Source organism: Oncorhynchus gorbuscha, linkage group LG12 (genome assembly GCF_021184085.1).
Source record: "Oncorhynchus gorbuscha isolate QuinsamMale2020 ecotype Even-year linkage group LG12, OgorEven_v1.0, whole genome shotgun sequence".
NCBI classification, from domain to species: Eukaryota; Metazoa; Chordata; class Actinopteri; order Salmoniformes; family Salmonidae; genus Oncorhynchus; species Oncorhynchus gorbuscha.
In genome coordinates this window covers 49,300,279-49,320,377 of record NC_060184.1, presented here as the reverse complement: position 1 = coordinate 49,320,377, position 20,099 = coordinate 49,300,279, and the positions used below count along the sequence as shown (strand labels likewise).

The 20,099-nt window shown below is 41.2% G+C and overlaps 1 protein-coding gene and 1 long non-coding RNA gene across 3 annotated transcripts in view; one reads left to right on the top strand and one right to left on the bottom strand.

Moving 5' to 3' along the window:
- The window catches only part of LOC123991100, a 45,983-nt gene extending 45,177 nt beyond the window's left edge, over positions 1-806 (top strand). The window contains exon 5 of the long non-coding RNA XR_006830753.1: positions 477-806. This is a non-coding gene — a long non-coding RNA (uncharacterized LOC123991100). The remainder of the gene's footprint in view (positions 1-476) is intronic.
- Positions 807-8,683: 7,877 nt separating this feature from the next.
- Positions 8,684-17,750, bottom strand: LOC123991098 (insulin-induced gene 1 protein-like). 2 transcript variants are annotated; one of them, XM_046292302.1, is made up of 6 exons: positions 17,493-17,750; positions 16,909-17,257; positions 15,925-16,049; positions 15,199-15,365; positions 12,497-12,596; positions 8,684-10,517 (listed from the first exon to the last, which is right to left on the bottom strand). In XM_046292302.1, the coding sequence occupies exons 2-6, from the start codon at positions 17,240-17,242 to the stop codon at positions 10,488-10,490; spliced, it is 756 nt and encodes a 251-aa protein (XP_046148258.1). In that variant the 5' UTR covers positions 17,243-17,257; positions 17,493-17,750; the 3' UTR covers positions 8,684-10,487. The 2 variants fall into 2 exon arrangements, with proteins under 2 accessions (XP_046148258.1, XP_046148259.1); XM_046292303.1 differs by lacking the exons at positions 16,909-17,257; positions 17,493-17,750 and adding an exon at positions 16,272-16,427.
- Positions 17,751-20,099: the final 2,349 nt, after the last annotated feature.

The window sequence follows — 20,099 nt, the reverse complement described above, 5'->3', positions numbered from 1 at the left end:
ATAGCCAATTAGCTATACAATTAACAGCTACACATTCGTTCACATTAACGCAGCACTGGGATTAAAAACTATAATTTAATACTTACAGAGCGATCTGTTAGCAGAAAAAGTATTTTATTAACAAAAGGTAACCAAATAAGTTTGCTTTACAGAATTTTTGTTGTCGCAGTTTTACAGCAATCTTCTTGCAAATCCACACATTTTGCCATGTGTTAGGGAGAAATTGCCATGGCGCCTAGTGGCAGCCTAGGCAGAGTAAATTCTGTACATATTTAATATATTTTATATAAGTAGTTTGATAAATGGTTTATTATTCAATAGCTAAATGAGTGCAGATCAAGTCTTGATATCATGAATTGGATTCCTGCCTGTAAATTGATGAAAATCAGTGTCTTTAACAAGCTAGCTAATGCTAGCTAGAAGGTGTATGTTTTCATTTGAATTACACCTGACTTTTTTTTTTCTTTCCCCAACAGTGACCCAAGAGGAGCCTATGCATCTTCTGAAGTAGGGAGTGGGGTGTAGTATGTGGCGAGCTAAAACTTCATCAGAGTCCCAATACAGGGAATCGGCAGACGGCGGAGACGACCAGATGACATCAGGCTGCCTGCCTACCTGCTCTTGGACATGCTGAACTGTCCAACACCTCCGCTGACCATCTAGTTATGAGCTTCCAGATCCTCTCATGATGGAGGCTTCAAGAAGCACTCAGACTTGATCTAGATGATCTAGCTACAGTTGTAGCCTATATTTAATGACTTCTTGTTTATTTTGCTTAACATATGCTTTGAGATTCTGTATGTAATGAAAAGTGCCATAAACGTTTAATAATAAATGATTAATTCATTTTAAAACAAATTTCCTGCAATTCTAGACATTTTGCCATGATTTATGCCATGTGAATATATCTCAGTGAGAGTAAATAAGAAAATCAAAGGGGGCTCCCTGGAGGTCAGTGCCCCAGGGCATGTGCCCTGCGTGCCCAGTCGATAATTTGGTCATGAATGCTACAAGTATAGATGGACAAATTTTCCACTACATTTTTTTACTGACATGGGCTAATTGAGTGACTGTCAGTGAGTAACATATAACAAGAGGAAAACTGCTGATGCACTACCAAGTTTCGGAATGACACTACTTGTGTTTTCTACTATTGTAACTCTCAACAGTAAGTTGAGACCCCGAGTGAGTTCCTAAACATTTTTTTTTACTAGATCCGGATCTTTCTCTCCTTATACGTAGCTATGGTCCTGTGTACTGTACATAAACAGGTACAAAATGATATCACACTCACAATTATTAGAACTAGCACAGTAAGGCTCTCTGGAGCACACTGACATGTTAACATGCGGTTGGCTTTGACTCCACTTGAGGTGGATGGAGAATAATATTGTACCATACTACGTACAGCCCAACTGTCAAGTGTTGGGTTAAGTTGGCCCTCAGGGCACTGTATCAGGACCTTTGTTGTTTTCTAACTGCTAATGTATGAGAGAATGATGTGATACAGAGGGGGGATAGAGAGGCAGAGGAGAGAGAGAGGCAGAGGAAAGAGAGAGAGAGATTTGTGTTGGCAGAGAGCGGTTGTCTATTGGAGTCCTTCAGTCAGCTCTGGGTGGAAATGAAAAGGGTTGACGCCACGCCAATTATTCTGACTGAGTGGAGGGGGAGACATTAAGAGGGGAAACGTAGCCGTGGCGTGTGGCGCTGGTTCGCTGCCCTGTCGGGAGAGACGCAACGCTCTCAGAACGAGGGCTGAATCCGGCCTGAAAATTGGCCTCACTCCCAGAAATGTCCCCAGTGCAAAAGGTTAACTGTCAGTCCCCTGCTAGGTATAAATAGAAGACTGCTCTCCAGAAAGGCGTGTCAGGAGGGGGGAGCAGATTGGGGAGGGGGTGCTCCCCCTCTTATGATAGTGATCCTAGTGACAGGCAGGGGTATATAAGTTCAGCGAGGGGGAGGGTTGACAGGGAGTGAGAGAAAAGGGGAAAAAAGCTGAGTACATTATAATGGTAGTCGAGCCTGTGACAGGGGCCTCAGACAAAAGACTGTCCTGCTCTATTCAGTTTCCCCTGCCGCAGACACAACAATAACAATCCAGGCTAATCGAGCGCTGATGCCCCAGCACTTTTGGAAACCATTGTTTTGTGGAAGCCATCTTGACACATAGTAATTAAGTGGCAGGAATAATTATTGTCATCCAGTCTTGTAAACAAACATGGAGTTCAATGCCAGATTGAGTTAGAATGGGAAGAGAAGAAATACATTCTCTGAATGATGGACAAAGTATTCTTCTTCCTCTATAATACTACAGTTTGTCCTTATAATACTCTAACTATGCTACAGTTTGTCCCTTTAATACTCCTTGCCCTTGCACAACCAGAGATAGAGATGACTCACTGGGTTACTCAGGAGCTGTTATTACACTTACAGTGCCTTGCGAAAGTATTCGGCCCCCTTGAACTTTGCGAACATTTGCCACATTTTAGGCTTCAAACATAAAGATATAAAACTGTATTTTTTGTGAAGAATCAACAACAAGTGGGACACAATCATGAAGTGGAACGACATTTATTGGATATTTCAAACTTTTTTAACAAATCAAAAACTGAAAAATTGGGCGTGCAAAATTATTCAGCCCCTTTACTTTCAGTGCAGCAAACTCTCTCCAGAAGTCCAGTGAGGATCATTGAATGATCCAATGTTGACCTAAATGACTAATGATGATAAATACAATCCATCTGTGTGTAATCAAGTCTCAGTATAAATGCACCTGCACTGTGATAGTCTCAGAGGTCCGTTAAAAGCGCAGAGAGCATCATGAAGAACAAGGAACACCAGGCAGGTCCGAGATACTGTTGTGAAGGATTTGGATACAAAAAGATTTCCCAAGCTTTAAACATCCCAAGGAGCACTGTGCAAGCGATAATATTGAAATGGAAGGGGTATCAGACCACTGCAAATCTACCAAGACCTGGCCGTTCCTCTAAACTTTCAGCTCATACAAGGAGAAGACTGATCAGAGATGCAGCCAAGAGGCCCATGATCACTCTGGATGAACTGCAGAGATCTACAGCTGAGGTTGGAGACTCTGTCCATAGGACAACAATCAGTCGTATATTGCACAAATCTGGTCTTTATGGAAGAGTGGCAAGAAGAAAGCCATTTCTTAAAGATATCCATAAAAAGTGTCGTTTAAAGTTTGCCACAAGCCACCTGGGAGACACACCAAACATGTGGAAGAAGGTGCTCTGGTCAGATGAAACCAAAATTGAACTTTTTGGCAACAATGCAAAATGTTATGTTTGGCGTAAAAGCAACACAGCTCATCACCCTGAACACACCATCCCCACTGTCAAACATGGTGGTGGCAGCATCATGGTTTGGGCCTGCTTTTCTTCAGCAGGGACAGGGAAGATAGTTAAAATTGATGGGAAGATGGATGGAGCCAAATACAGGACCATTCTGGAAGAAAACCTGAAGGAGTCTGCAAAAGACCTGAGACTGGGACAGAGATTTCTCTTCCAAAAAAAAAAAAAAAAAAAAAAAAATGCCATTTAGCAGACGCTTTTATCCAAAGCGACTTACAGTCATGTGTGCATACATTCTACGTATGGGTGGTCCCGGGAATCGAACCCACTACCCTGGCGTTACAAGCGCCATGCTCTACCAACTGAGCTACAGAAGGACAAGACAATGATCCAAAACATAAAGCAAAATCTACAATGGAATGGTTCAAAAATAAACATATCCAGGTGTTAGAATGGCCAAGTCAAAGTCCAGACCTGAATCCAATCGAGAAACTGTGGAATGAACTGAAAACTGCTGTTCACAAATGCTCTCCATCCAACCTCACTGAGCTCGAGCTGTTTTGCAAGGAGGAATGGGAAAAAAATTCAGTCTCTTGATGTTTAAAACTGATAGAGACATACCACAAGCGACTTACAGCTGTAATCGCAGCAAACGGTGGCGCTACAAAGTATTAATTTAAGGGGGGCTGAATAATTTTGCACCCCCAATTTTTCAGTTTTTGATTTGTTAAAAAAGTTTGAAATATCCAATAAATGTCGTTCCACTTCATGATTGTGTCCCACTTGTTGTTGATTCTTCACAAAAAAATACAGTTTTATATCTTTATGTTTGAAGCCTGAAATGTGGCAAAAGGTCGCAAAGTTCAAGGGGGCCGAATACTTTCGCAAGGCACTGTAAGCATCAGCTTAGCAGGTAAAGGTTGAAGGGCAGCACCATGGGAGCTATTCGTAGTATGTGTCCCAAATGACACCCCATTCCCTATATATTGCACTACATAACACAGGGATGTGCAACTTTGATGGGGTGAGGGCCACAAAAAAATATTTTAATCCCTACTCTGCCCAGGCCCGATTGCTTCTGCCATATTAAGATAAAGAGATAACTGCCTTTTTACGAGCTCCTAACCAATTGTGCTATTGTGTGTGTTTTTTGCGTTATTTTGAACTTACTTTGTACATAATGTTTCTGCCACCGTCTTGTGGTGGAACATTCTATACAAGTGAGAGAGACTTTGTCATTTCTTCAAACAATCATCTTTATTCAATATCGATTAATTATTGCAATAATGAGACTAGTCAACCCAACACTCTTGACTGTTGGGCCGAGTACACTAACCTTTACAGAAAATGCGGTTTCTTATAGAGCTGACACAAAGAATGCTTAGTCATGGCTGGTTCCACCCCGCCCATGGCAGATTGGGGGCACCATAAACCACTTTGGGTTTATCCTGTGGTCATCTGCACGGGGTGGGGTGGGGGGTTATCTTAACCCCACCCTGGTTTAGTCTCCCAGATGCAAGGATGATTTTGAGACAATGAGGGATTGTTCTAAACTCTTCCAAGCTATCTCTATCTTGGTTACACCCACCACATCTTGTCTATGTAATGTAGTCTTTCACTAATTTGTCAGCTCAAGCCATCTCTAGTGACCATACGCCCAGATTAGCTGCAGGGAACTAGAGTGGAGACCATAAAAACACAGCATTAGTAGGGCAGAAATGTAGTATTATTAGTTAAATATCAATTGTTAACCATTAATATCAAATAAATCAGGTAAAATCACAGTCTCTTATGACCAAAACCAGCTTCTGGATATCAGAACAGCAATTACTCATCTCGTACTGGACGAAGATTTTCTCTTTAACGAGTTGGACGCGAAGGATTTATTTCAGACACCCGACAAGACCCAAATCCCTGTCATTCGGATGAAGAAGAGACAGAGACATCTGGAACATAGGTTGGGGTGCCTTGTAAGGATCCGACGGCAATCCCCCTCTACCATCAGTCCTATTAGCCAACGTGCAATCATTGGATAACAAAATGGATGAGCTCTGATCAAGACTATCCTACCAACCAGACATTAAAAACAGTAATATCTTATGTTTCACCGAGTCGTGGCTGAACAACGACATAGATAACATACATCTGGCTAGGTTTTCGGTCCATCGGCAAGATAGAACAGCTGCCTCCGGTAAGACAAGGGGTAGTGGTCTGTGTCTATTTGTAAATAACAGCTGGCTCACGAAATCTAATATTAAGAAAGTATTGAGATTTTGCTCACCTGAGGTAGAGTATCTCATGATAAACTGTAGACCACACTATTTACCAAGAGAGTTTTCATCTGTATTCCAGGTTCCACCTGTCACTAGAGGGCAGCAGAGACCGCCCTATATACATTAATGACACTAATAACATTATGATTTCCTTGTTAAAAGAGGTGTATTTTCTGGTTTCCTTTGCAGAAGCTTGAACTGTTTACTGTGTGCATTTGTTTCCTGAGTGAGTTTTCTAGACTTAATGGTTGTTGTTTTTCGAGTGTACTGTGATCTTTTGGCTAGCATTTCTCAGTAAACTATTTATGTTTATCCTTAACCGCTGATTCATTGTCTGGTCTCTTCTCTGCACCTGGTTCCAACCTCACCACATCCCAGCAAGCTTCTGCCTAAACATGAACCCAACAGAGATCACCCAGATCAAGAACATTGTAACCCACCAAGGAGCACTGCTGCGATGGCAGCAAGAACAACTCTCCCAAATATTAGAGACCCTTCGGGCACTTACCGACTCCCTCCAACCACAGTCCAACCTCAACCCAGGAGGAGCCAATGTCCAAATCTCCTCGCCCAGTGGTACAGACGTCACCGTAGTTCCTCCAGGGAACCTGCACTGGGAACCCAAGATCCCAGCCCCTGAGCATTATGATGGCCACCCGGGAGGATGCAAGGGGATCCTCACCCAGTGCTCTCTGGTGTTTGAGCTACAGTCCTCCTCATTCCACACCGATCGGGCCATGATCACGTACATCTCTCTACTCTCGGTCAAGGCCCTGGCGTGGGCAACGGTGATGTGGGAACAACAGCCACCAACCTGCAGCTCCGTATTAGCCTTCACTATCGAGCTGCAACGAGTCTTCGACCACCCAGTCGATGGACGAGAAGTGGCCAGCCAACTGTTCAACATCTGCCAAAGGGCCAGACCAGTGGCTGACTTCACCATTGAATTCCGCAACCTCGCCTTGGAATCACACGATGACATGTTGTATGGTCTTCCCACTACATCTCGGGAAAGCATACAGTTTATTAGGCTACAGATTAAATACATTGCGATGAACTTCACAGGGTGGTGAAAGTGCAAGGCGATGCTCCTTTCCAATAAATATAGAGGGTATATTTGGCTGCCTTTGACAAATAAAAACAATCTCGCTCTTTCATCCATAATAATCTCTTCAAGTAGGCTATAAGGAAAGGGGGATACCTAGTCAGTTGTACAACTGAATGCCTTCTGGGGCTGCCTTAACCAACATCCACGGCACCCGGGAAACAGTGCCTTGCTCAGGGGCAGAACAACAGATTTTTACCTTGTCAACTGAGGGATTCAATCCAGCAACACTCTAACCACTAAGCTACCTGCCGCCCCATACATACAGTGGGGCAAAAAAGTATTTAGTCAGCACTTAAAATGATGAGAGAGGCCTGTAATTTTCATCATTTTCATCATAGGTTTACTTCAACTATGACAGACAAAATGAGAAAAGAAAATCACATTGTAGGATTTTTTATGAATTTATTTGCAAATTATGGTGGAAAATAAGCATTTGGTCAATAACAAAAGTTTATCTCAATACTTTGTTATATACCCTTTGTTGGCAATGACAGAGGTCAAATGTTTTCTGTCAAAAGTCAAAAGTCTTCACTAGGTTTTCACACACTGTTGCTGGAATTTTGGCCCATTCCTCCATGCAGATCTCCTCTAGAGCAGTGATGTTTTGGGGCTGTTGCTGGGCAACAGACTTTCAACTCCCTCCAAAGATTTGGTGGCTGACTAAATACTTTTTTGCCCCACTGTACATACATACATACATACATACATACATACATACATACATACATACATACATACATACATACATACATACATACATACATACATACATACATACATACATACATACATACATACATACATACATACATACACATATATACATATATACATACATACATGGTTGTGGCAGCATCATGCTGTGGGGATGTTTTTCCATCGGCAGGGACTGGGAAACTGGTCAGAATTGAAGGAATGATGGATGGAGCTAAATACAGGAAAATTCTTGAGGGAAACCTGTTTTAGTCTTCCAGAGATTTGAGACTGGGACGGAGGTTCACCTTCCAGCAGGACAATAACTCTAAGCATACTGCTAAAGCAACACTCAAGTGGTTTAAGGGGAAACATCTAAATGTCTTGGAATGGCCGAGTCAAAGCCCAGACCTCAATCCAATTGAGAATCTGTGGTATGACCTAAATATTGCTGTACACCAGCGGAACCCACCCAACTTGAAGGAGCTGGAGCAGTTTTGCCTTGAAGAATGGGCAAGAAATCCCAGTGGCTAGTTGTGCCAAAGTTTATAGAGACATGCCCCAGGAGACTTGCAGCTGTAATTGCTGCAAAAGGTGGCTCTACAAAGTATTGACTTTGGGGGGGGTGAATAGTTATGCACTCTCAAATAATTTTTTTGTCGTCATCTTATTTCTTGTTTCCCAATAAAAAATATTTTTCATCTTCAAAGTGGTAGGCATGTTGTTGTACATCAAATGATACAATCCCCTGAATCTATTTTAATTGCAGGTTGTAAGGCAACAAAATAGGGGGGTGAATACTTTCACAAAACACTGACAGAAGTGCTGATGCACAACCAAATTTCTAAATGGCACCTTGTGTATTCTACTATTCTAACTCTTAACAGTAAGTTGAGACCACAACTATGACCTGAAAACAAATTGAGAGGGTGGAAATGGATCCACAGGCCACCAGAGGGGCAGGCCACCAGTTGACCATGCCTAATATAGGGTAACCTTTTGGACACGGACTATCTCCACTCTTACCTTCTGTATTTTCCAAAACAGAATAAAACAACTTGTTGGTTATCAAAATTCAGAATAAAATAGCATCTATATTTTTGTTATGTCTCATTTGCATACCTTATATGTTTGTATCGATTACATTTTCAGATGGCAAACTTACCAGAGGGGTAAACTCTCATACAATCACTTCTTGCATTGGGCTGAAAATGTGCACACAAATCTTGTATCTGTACGGTTTCATTCTGCTAAGATGTGTGGCAGAACTATGTAGACTCAATGTAGATACACACACGTCATTAGGAGTTCCTTTTTATTTTCCACTTGGATTCAAGGTAATAAAAATGATACACAGCTGAAAACACACTCGCACTCTCTACACATTGAAATAATAGGTGTTTTAAACACCCCAATAATAAAAGCTTCCTTTTCTCCCAGCAGCACACCTGGATTGCATCCTAAATGGAACCCTATTCCCTATATAGTGCACTACTTTTGACCAGGGCCCCTAGTCAAAAGTAGTCCACTATATAGAGAATAGGGTGTCATTTGGGACAAACACCTGAAATTGAGCAAAGATTCACACCGAACCAGGCATACCAACCAATCCCGCTGTGATCTATACATAACAAAATATATTTTTTTAAATAATCTGTATTCCCATTTAATAATGTTTTAACTACTAGGAGAAACAGTTTGACACAATGTTATTTTTTCTTCTCCTCATGGAGAGAATAGTCATTGGTATCCAGTCGAAGAATGCAAGTAATCTTAGACAACTTTTGTTTTTACAAAAGCTGCTGTTATTGCTTATTGGATGCTCATTTTTTAAAATATCCACACTGCGTATGATTCCATGGAGTCTCGCCTCTTAACTATTGTCAGAAATAATAAATAAGAATAGTCAGCTCAGGTATATGTGATTGCACTTTTATTCCTTTAGCCCCCCAACTATTGAAATGAATTGGTATAGTGAGGTAATACCTGTCTGATTATATAGGGAAGTGACTATACATGTAAGCAATATATAATTATGTACAATAAAATTGAACTGGTATAGTAGTGACAAAAGCACTCAATTCTATAATACAAAGGCAATCACAGATTGCAAATCCGCAGGCCATAGTAAAAATGTCCTGTCTCCTTCTCTTAATGTATGATCATAAACTTTAATGCCAAGTCTGGAAAATTCTAAATTGGAAATCAGCCATTCATTTGAGGGGTCATAGGTCACCTCCAGGTTGCACACCATATCCACAAAGTCAGCCAAGAGGTGAGCTTTCAAACCCGATGAACCATGAATATGCTTACTTAGTGTAGTATCATGGTACATTCTTTCAAAACATGGTCACATCATCTGTGATCTCATGTATATTTGGTTTGGAGTTATAGGTGTTGGCATTCTAATTTCTCAGATAAATATTTTTCTTGGTTAATTACAATATTGGGAACACAATACATGTCATCGCCATCTCTGTGAGTGTCAGACATTAGTGCACAGCTCTAAACGTTTCCCTATTATGGTAATTTTGTACTCAGCCATAACAGACCTGCACAAATCCACACGCACCTGCAAAAAGCTAATAGTTCACTCTTACACTGTAAAACTGAAACAAGTTAACTTTTCATTTCGAAGAATTGGAAGGGCAAATACTGTCCTGCCATAGTGAGGGAGGAGCTAGTGGCCATATAGCCTAATGCTATATCATTAGGCCATATAGCCTAATGCTATATGGACCCAAACAGGTATAGCCTAGTGTCTAACTGCTAGCCTAATGCTATATGAACCCTAACAGGGATAGCTTTGCGACTATCTTCTGGAATAATGCTATATGGATCCTAATAGAGACAGCATAGCGGCAACTGCTAGCCTAATACTGTAAGTGATTTTGGCCACCAAGAGGTGCAGACATCATGGCACGTTAGGTCAAGAGTGTTCTGGCTAGCTCTTTGTTATAACACACAGAAAAGTGGTAAAAAAATAAATAAGTCTCTCTTTTCTTTCAAACTGTCTCTCCCCATGATGGCACACTCGGCTCCGTTACGCCTGCTCTCCATATTGTCAGTCTTCCTCCTTTCCCCTCTTCAGCTGATCTCTGTTCAGTCGTTGTGGAGTTTCTCGACACCACCCTGAAGAGAGAGAGAGGAAAGCCCATGTTCATACATCATGCTCAATATCAGCAAACAACAGACATCTTCCTACAGTGGTAACACCCACAATGGGGATTGGAGAAGACCATTATTGATGGCTTTAACCTAAGGCTGAGTTCTACAGTTCTTGACAGTAGACTATAGGGCTATTATACAGTGGATCATGGTGTCCTACGTATAGGTACAACTGTGCGAAGATTACCTGATGTTGGGGTTACAGTAAAATGTGATACCCCTTCCTCAAGGCATCGGCTACCCCCCCCCCCTAAATGGTATATGTGTCTAGAGAGTTCTCCCTCTCACTTTTCCCATTTCTCTTGATTTAGAACCTTCCTTCAGAGCCTCAAGTCACATGTTAAGCATATGTAGAACATACCAGAAAATACATGTACATCCCAGAACTTAGAGCAGTGGCTCAGTTCATTTATTTGGTCTTATAGAGGAATTGTTATTGCATTCAAGAGCGCTAAAGACAACATTACACCAACATTTACAGACAAAATGACGTACATGACAACAACCACATAAAGAGAGATAAAGCTACATAACCAGTTATATAACTGTCTCCATAACAAGTTATAGGCTAGTGATGTAGGATTAAAGGAAAAGCACTTTCAATGCTTTTAGGGCAATATTTCAGTCATTTCAAACTTCTGGAAGCACAAAAAAAACAAATCAGCCAGAAAACTAAAAAACTTGAGTTAGCTTCTCAACAGTTCAATCGCTGGCCTGATTCGATACTGTATAATGAACCAAATCTCAAATTAACACATCACTAAAAATGCAGTCTAGCTGTGTAAGTCCTAACCACAACTCTTTCTTAAATGGCCCCTCTACGGGATCGGTATCCGCCGTCTGCCACCCCCCGTGGGATGATTGAGCTAACATGCGCTAATGTGATTAGCATGAGATTGGAAGTAACAAGAACATTTCCCAGAATATAGACATATCTGATATGGGCAGAAAGCTTACATTCTTGTTAATCTATTACAGTCTATTGTACATGCTATTGTTTGAGGACAATGCATAGTTATGAATTTGAAAATATATCAATAAACCAATTAGGCACATTTGGGCAGACTTGATACAACATATTGAACAGAAATGCAATGGTTCATTGCATCAGTCTAAAGCTTTCACATACACTGCTGCCATCTAGTGGCCAACATCTAAATTGTGCCTAAACTGGAATAATACATTGTGGCCTTTCTCTTGCATTTCAAAGATCATCAGCCATCAGATACAATAATAATGGTCATATTCATTAGTGCACACTGTAGCAAAACATTTAACATTGAACAATTATTTTCAGTCCCTCACTGTTTCAGTCCATTTTCTTTCTAGCGAATGCAACCCAGTTGACTGAACTCTAGTGCTAACGTGTTCCTGCCACACACAAGCTGGCTGCTTTGTTGAGAAACACAAGATGCAAGTTTGAAAGCATTTAAAAGGCAACTCTAAAAGACTGAATGAAAGGTAAACAGACTTAATCCATCTCAGAGAGAGAGCGAGAGAGCGAGAGAGCGAGAGAGAGAGAGAGAGAGAGTGAAACAGAATGAGAGAAAAATAAAAGAGCAAGCAAGGGCTTGTGCCAACTGCCAACATTTCAAACACCAGCACTGAAAAACAACAAGCAGGAAATGACCCTTTGGTACATTTGGCTCCAGGACTCGCTAGAAGACTGGCTCGCTACTGCGAAAAACAAAACAACATGCTGTTTTCACACTTTAATTGAATCAAACTGTATAATGGACGTGACTGTGAAGAACTGTACACAGAATAAGGTTCAGACTTCGGGGGTACACCGGATGAAGGAATTATAGCCGACATTGTGTTATGTCAGGCTTTTTCTCTCACAAAAGTTTGTGCCGCACGAACATGTCAAGGTGCCGTCTCAATGTGTTCCTGTGCTAACAAATCAGCAGAATTTGACTAAGAAAATAGGGGACAGGGCTTACCATGGCTAGCTGGCGTCCTATGTTCCCCACAGTCACTCCTCCTGAGAAGAATATGCATGGAAGCCAAGAGCGCACATACAAAAAGTCTGGATACGTGTATCTACAAGACAGGGAGAAAAATACACCCGATTAAATTAAATATCTGCCCCAATAGTCAAATCCAGCCCCAAATAAGACATATAGAAACTAGCCTTAAAACAGGAATGGCAACTTAAACACAGTTTCAAAGACAGATCTCAAAAGGGGGGAAGGCAGCATTATTAAAGTTTAATGAGGAAATATAAAATCCTCTCCCTCTCAATTTCATCTCTCTCTTCCCTTCAGTCAACAGAAGCTGCAAGGCCTTTTGAACACAGCTCTTTGTAAGCCCCTCACTGAAGCAACAGTGGTCCCTCTCCCCATGATGTTTTTGAGGAGGTGCCACATAGGCAGGTAGGAGGGCCAATAATTGGGTGTAGAGGCATGGGGGAATCCGTATCACCAAAAAATAATTGCTTTCATTTTCATGCCTTATCTGTCAGATCCTCTTTGATGGAATCAGGTGACTGAGACCAGTTCGAGAAAGCACACTTTAATAATACATCAATCACAAGGGAAATATTTCCCCCCCAAAAAACACCCATGTCTTATTTTATTCACTGGCTGTACTAAAACGTTAAGGCAAGTAATGATACCATAATATAATATCATAATATGGTCCTGTGCAGCTCAGTTGGCAGAGCATGGCACTCGCAACGTCGGCAATATGGCTTCTATTCCCACTGAGGCACAACAAAAAGTAGTCTTGCAGTACTGTAAGTCACTTTGGATAAAAAAAACTTATCCTAAATGCATCTTATTATTATCATATATCTTGCAAATGCCTTTTTGACAGTTTGTCAGCACGGTTAACCCCAATTAGTTGTCATTACGCCTCCAATATAATCTCAGTGTGCTCTGCATTTGAGTGAATTATAGAGTTACCACCCATGGCTGTATTTGTTAGTGACAGAGACATTTGTTCATTTTCAGGCCTGTGGCCTTCACCAAGAGAGTTCCTAGGTGAATATTATAATTAAAACTCTTTATGACATTACATTTCTCATAAGGCCCCGCTTTACCCTAATACAGTGGCCTGAAACTCATGGTTTTACAGGCCACATCAGGCTTTCATGTAGGGTAGCAACATTTTATTAACTTTCCCCAATTCCCAGATTTAAAAACGTTCTTGGTTGGAAGATTTCCATGAATCTTCCAACCCGGGATTCTTTTGGTGCAACCCTACCTGCAAGTCACATTTTGTTGGCTTGCGAAGTGATGCGTAATTGAAAAATAAACAGTTGAAAAATATATGGCCCATGGAAATCATAAGAGGGTAGGTGGGATGGATTGAGAGTAGCTGAGGGATGGTTTAAAAGCTCATGTTCTATAATAGTTAGTACTTATACATAGTGTTTTCAGTCATATCTATCCAGAGGTAATGTATATCAAATTACTTTAATCTTGCTATGTAACTACTGTAGTAGGAAAATAAAAGTGCAATGTATGTCAAATGTGTGTATAAATACAACAAAAGAAAAAGCTGTAAAATGTTCGTTTTTTTGTCCTCCGAAGAGGGGTGGATGGTCCAAACATTTTTAAATGTGTATATTACAAAAAAAACTACAAAAAGTGAGGTGTAATTCATATTGGAATCCAGCAAGAGTTACAATATCCAACAGTTAAAATGTTATTCACCCACGAGCGTTGGAAAATAAATTTTGAAATCTATATTATTCAATATTATTAAAATATCAAGAAGTCAGTTCTATTTCCGACGCAGATCGCGCTGCAAGTCCTGCCTCTCCCATCTCATTGGTTTATAGAAGCAGGTACCCACATGCCATCTCCTCATTGGTTATACCCACGTGGGTGACTGAAAGATGAACGAGGTCGGTGGCGGTAATACACCTAATTTTTTTAAAATTGCCATTCGCAATTTAAAGTCAAGAGAAGAAAAAGCCTAGAAGGAGGAGAGATGAATAGAAACGACTCGGTTGACCGTTTTATCTGTGGATTCATTGCCAGAGTAGAGGACCTTGTGCATTTCAGGTAAAATAACAACTCAATGTTTATACCCAAGGACAAATTAGCTAGCAACAGCAAGCTAGCTAAATATGACAAATTAGCTAGCAAGTGCAAGCTAACTAGCTAAATTGCCATAAAGGTTTAATGCTTTTCGACCTGTCCCCAAATGAATGTATTTGGTTCAGAGTTTGCTCAGATATTTTAACCTGCGTGTCGTGATCACGTTTGGTGTGGGGGGACAAAATAAATTTATGCACAATTGGCGTATACGCGCAGCCGGTTTTGGTTCCGTGTAAGCCATTTAAACCGGAACAACCATTTCAGAAACGGGTGCATAAAAGTCGAACTAAATTATAGGATTAATTTAGAAAAATGTATGATATTTATCTTTGTGTAGCAGAAGATTAATCAAATCAAAATCAACCTGCAGTAGAGCATGCTGGGTAAAAAGTAATGTATCATTTACATTTTTTTTAGTTTAAGTGACTTGTCATTTAGTTGAGTCAGTACCACAAACATTTGAAGTAATAATGACTTTTCATTGACTTTTCGTTCAACTTACTCTTAAGTATTAGAGTTCAAAATGCATTGGGGTATACAGCGTGGGCTTAACTTCTCAGTGCAACGTGGTCAAACAAAAGCACGACTTGACTTACTGATAGACGCCGTTGTAGACCAGCAGCTGTGTGATAACGGTGGCAAGGAATGCCGTCCCGATGCCCAGGCCGAAGCCACTCCTCGAGCGATCAAACATCCACCACAGTCCCAGGGACAGGGCAGCCAGGGTCAGGGACAGCTGGGCATTATTGGCAAAGTGTAGTTTCTGTGAAACGGAGCAGTTAAGGACAAAGACAGTATTTGCTTGCGCAGGCTCGAATCTGGGCCTATAGTACCCTTTGACACAACCTTTCACTATCTTTCTCCAAGGTCATCCTCTCCAAGTATCTCTTCAGTAAAAAAACTAAATCCCTCATATATATATAGTATTTGTTGATTGTTACATCAAAGCATTGCAGTGTGGGCGGCACAAGCAGTGTATATGTTTATAGCAACTATAGGTTCCATACATACTTGGAAAGTATGTCAATGAGTCAAAACAAGCAGGGATGCAGTGGGGAATTCAACCCACCGTCTCACTGACACTAGATGAATTGCCTTTGGGGCTGTAAAAGTAGCACAATGACAATATAACATATCAAAATAGTCACAGAATGCTACTCAATTATGAATATGTTACACATTTAGTAGACCCTCATCCTTATTTATGCTCTGGATGTGATAAAATTACTTTGGTGTAAATATGCATCCATCCTTTTCCAGATTGGAGGTAGCCAACATGAGAGTGTGCACATTGTGAAGTTGTTGATGTTTAGAAAGGATACAGCACTGGCATGGTTGATGCCAACGAACACTGCAATGCATCTCATGACACTAGCCCATTCCCTCTTGAACTTGTGGGGCTCTCCTAGATGGCTGTCGATGCAGGGGTATAGCAGGCCAACAACAGCTGCAGAAAAGACAGTTGAGTTAGTACCTCACTGAACGGCATACATACAAATCAAACTGACTCATGTGGTTCGATGGTCTTGAAAATGGTGCATTTCTTTTGAGTTTCAATTTGGGATAAAAATAGACAGAAACTAAAACAAACGACAAGATCGCTTTCTACTTTCTGGTACATGATCATTTCTCGCCTATCAGTCCTTGCACAACCATGTCCGTAACCTACCGTGAGAAGACAAGTCTCGAACATTGTATCACTAAAATAAAAACGTTAGATCATTGTCTCCCAATTGAATTGTAACGTTTGTATTGTTTGTTGTTGTTGCATGAATCACTAGCCTACTTCTCAACAGCATGGGGGAGGGGTTGGTGGTGAAAATGATTTATTTAAATTCTGACTGCACACGACTTCCTTGTTTCTCTTTTTCTGTAGTGGCATGTTCGAGGCAGCAGCCAATTATGGACCACCTCCACAGCTCGCCCGTTATGAAAGCAGCCAATGAAAAAGAAGCACAACCCCAATGACCCTCCATGTCCAGCTGTTTCTAGTGAAGCCTATTGGAATATTGGAGGGCAATATAAATACTAATGTATGTTTCCACCAGACAAAACGCTCACCATGGCTGAGAGAACACTTACACAATTCATATATAGAACAATAACAATGATGGAATACGCGGTAAATTATTATGTAGCCCAGGCTGTAGTTAGCTGCCTGCATATAATGGTATCATGAAACACACAAGCAGACTATCCCCATTCCACCCCCCATAAAAGCCCAATTCACATTAATTTTCTAAAAATTAAAAGTACATATAGCAACCTCATTAAGTCAGGGTATAGGTTTAAAAGTGACAACTCACCAGCTGCCGTGCCGCAGCAAGGGGGTATCCACCACGCTGATGAAAACAAAGTTGCCATCACCTCTTCGGGAAACAAAGTCACATTTCTTTGTAACTGCAGCAAGTTGAGCACCAACGCAAGAACTACTCCCACGGTGAAAAGGACGAGACCCCGCCTGATCAAGTGTGCTGCTCGCACACTGTGCAGCGAGCCATATGCATTGCTGAGCACTGTTGTGACAATGGACATCATTTCTTCAGCTCTCGATGCGACCCAGTTTCCCCCAGAAAAAGTCTTAGATTCCACCCTAGATGCACAGGAGCGACTCCAACAGTGTTCTTCTAGTCTTGGCATTTGGCACTTAGAGTGCTGGAAAAAAACAAAGATGCGTTAATACATCATAGCTAACACAGATATGCATCAATACATTGTATCTCGTCTAAATTAACACTGACAACAATGGTTCAATATCACCACTGCGCTAGATATCAAATAAAAGTGGTGTCTAGTCTGGCCTTTGTAGATCGTCTTTCTCAAACTGTTTAACCACTACAATGATTATCAATGGACAATAGCAAAGAAGAATGAATTGATGTCTTCTTACCTTGGATGTCCAGACGTTCTAAGTGTATGATCTAGCGACAACCGACTATGTTCATTCGCACCTCGACAATGATGAAGCTGTGAGTTGTGCTGCTCTCTTACTGCTCAGACAGTTATCACGTAGTTAGGTCACATCATCGTTTTGGGAGGGAGAGAGAGAGAGAGGCAGAAAAAAAGCTGCTATTTCATTCCTGAGCGCAGACCTCATACCAGAGACAGGCTTCCTCTGCAGAAAACAGCCACAAGCTGTGTCGGGTGAGTCGCGTCAGCCAATGGGAGCTAGGCGAACGATATGACGGGACGCCACCCCACCGTTCTGGATAGACGACGTCACACGAGTCTGGCGCACGTTCATGCAGTCGTGGAAGGTTGAGTGGGATACGCAAACCAGTGATCATTTAAAACAAACTGAGCAAACTTCCAATTGAAAACTAAAACTTATTCAAAAGTCATTCCGATGCAGCAAGGCATACATTTGTCTACTGTAGGCCTATTATCTTACCGATAAAAATGCCAGACCAGCTGTGCTATCCTGGACCCATAACATTAACTCTGTCCAACCCAAATATTTTAAATAGCTTACTGACTACTCGTTTTTGAGCAATTGTATATGCTTCAACAGGCAGGCCTGGTTTGATATTTCTAAAAGTCCATACCCAACATAAACTATTTAATTCTGGCGGGTGCCACTCAAGCAGACACCTTCCAGGCAGGTTGGTGAAAACCTAGTCAACAGGACAGCTTCAGCCATTGACTGTCGACCCAACATCGATAACATCACCAGAGGGAGTCAATGATTGGATAACCCCCAGGTCTCTAGTTACTGAAACTAACAACAACAAGGAAACATGTTTTGCAGGTGTGATGTGGCCTAGTATTCTGAGTGGTTACACAATTCACATGCATCAGGTGATGTGTAGATAAACAAATACTGTATGGCACACCGGCATCATTCGATACATACATGCTACATGTCAATTTGCATACTGGCAACAACAGGGGAAACATGACTGAGTCACCTGCATGTTTCAAGTGTGACCAACCATAATGTTTGCAACCTACTCAGTTGTTCCTTACTGAAAAATCACATGATTTCACATGGAAAATCACATGTTTTGTACTTTTTTTTCACAAGGTGAAATTTTACATGTGAAATCATGTGGTTTTGGAACACTTCACAGGTGAGGATATTTCACATGAAGTTTCACAGGCTATGTCTGCAAACAAAAGTAAGTCCTCAGGATATCCGGACCATTACCTGGTCGCAGTGTTTTCAACTTAAATATTTGACATACAGTACCTGATTATATTGTGTATGTTTATTTACTCAATTATTATTCAACATGTCCTCACCTGGGGTTTGAACTCACAACCTCTTGGTTTACGGCAGTCAAGCATCGATCGTCGTGTCACCAGAATAAGACCCTCGATATTTATTGGAAAGGAGCATCACATGCTTCACTTTGCACTTTCACCACCCAGTGAAGTTCATAACTTGGTCCGTGATCTGTCTGTTATCTTGGCTTTCCAAGATTTTAGAAAGGCAGGGCAAGATGGATATAGGTCTATAGTCTATACCCAAAACAGTTTGGGTTTAGAGTGTCTCCCCCTTTGAAGAGGTGGATGACCGTAGCAGCTTTCCAATCTTTGGGGATCTCAGACAATACGAAAGAGAGGTTGAACAGGTTAGTAATAGGGGTTGCAACAATTTCAGCAGATCATTTTAGATTGGTCTAATTTACTGCATGGTGATGTCACCATGGAAACCCAAAAACCCCATCTCACCAAAACAGGTTGAAATTTCAGGCGGTATTTTCAAACATCTTTTACACTAAACGGGCATTTTCATCCTTTACACAGTATTATTCCAACCTCATAGTGTGGGAATATATACAAAACGCAGGAAAATCTAGTGTGAGTCTGCCCGTATGTGATATGAACAATATCAATATTTTTAAGAGTCCCAAAAGGCCCCGCTACAGACAAACAGGCTATCGGATGTGTATGTAGCTTGTTTTCCATACAGTATGTGTTTATATACATTTCAGGGATGAACCAGTTAGTAGGCAATGACAGAGCTCTGAGAAACCACATGAATTTCACATGTGAAGTTAATGTGATAACATGTGAATACATGTATAAGCAACATGCGTTAGAGGATGCCTGGTTGCGCTTTAAAAGTGCTTTCCTCCCCATTTTAAATAAGCATGCCCCATTAAAAAAATGTAGAACTAAGAACAGATATAGCCCTTGGTTCACCCTAGACTTGACTGCTCTTGACCAGCACAAAAACATCCTGTGCCGTACTGCATTTGCATCGAATAGCCCCCGCGATATGCAACTTTTCAGGGAAGTCAGGAACCAATATACTCAGTCAGTTAGGAAAGCTAAGACTAGCTTTTTCAAACAGAAATGTGCATCCTGTAGCACTAATAACAAAAAGTTCTGGGACACTGTAAAGTCCATGGAGAATAGGAGCACCTCCTCCCAGCTGCCCACTGCACTGAGGCTAAGTAACACTGTCAACACCGATAAATCTACGATATTCCATCATTTCAATAATCGTTATTCTACGGCTGGCCATACTTTCCACCTGACTACCCCTACC

Bases quoted from the DNA above. Each gene is read 5' to 3' on its own strand.
- LOC123991098 (XM_046292302.1), bottom strand. From the start codon at position 17,242: ATGCCAAGACTAGAAGAACACTGTTGGAGTCGCTCCTGTGCATCTAGG. The intron at 16,050-16,908 runs GTGAGTTGTCAC...TCTTTTCTGCAG, and splicing joins TTGCTGCGGCACGGCAGCTG to CTGTTGTTGGCCTGCTATAC. The intron at 12,597-15,198 runs GTAAGTCAAGTC...CCTGTCTTGTAG, and splicing joins GTCTACAACGGCGTCTATCA to ATACACGTATCCAGACTTTT.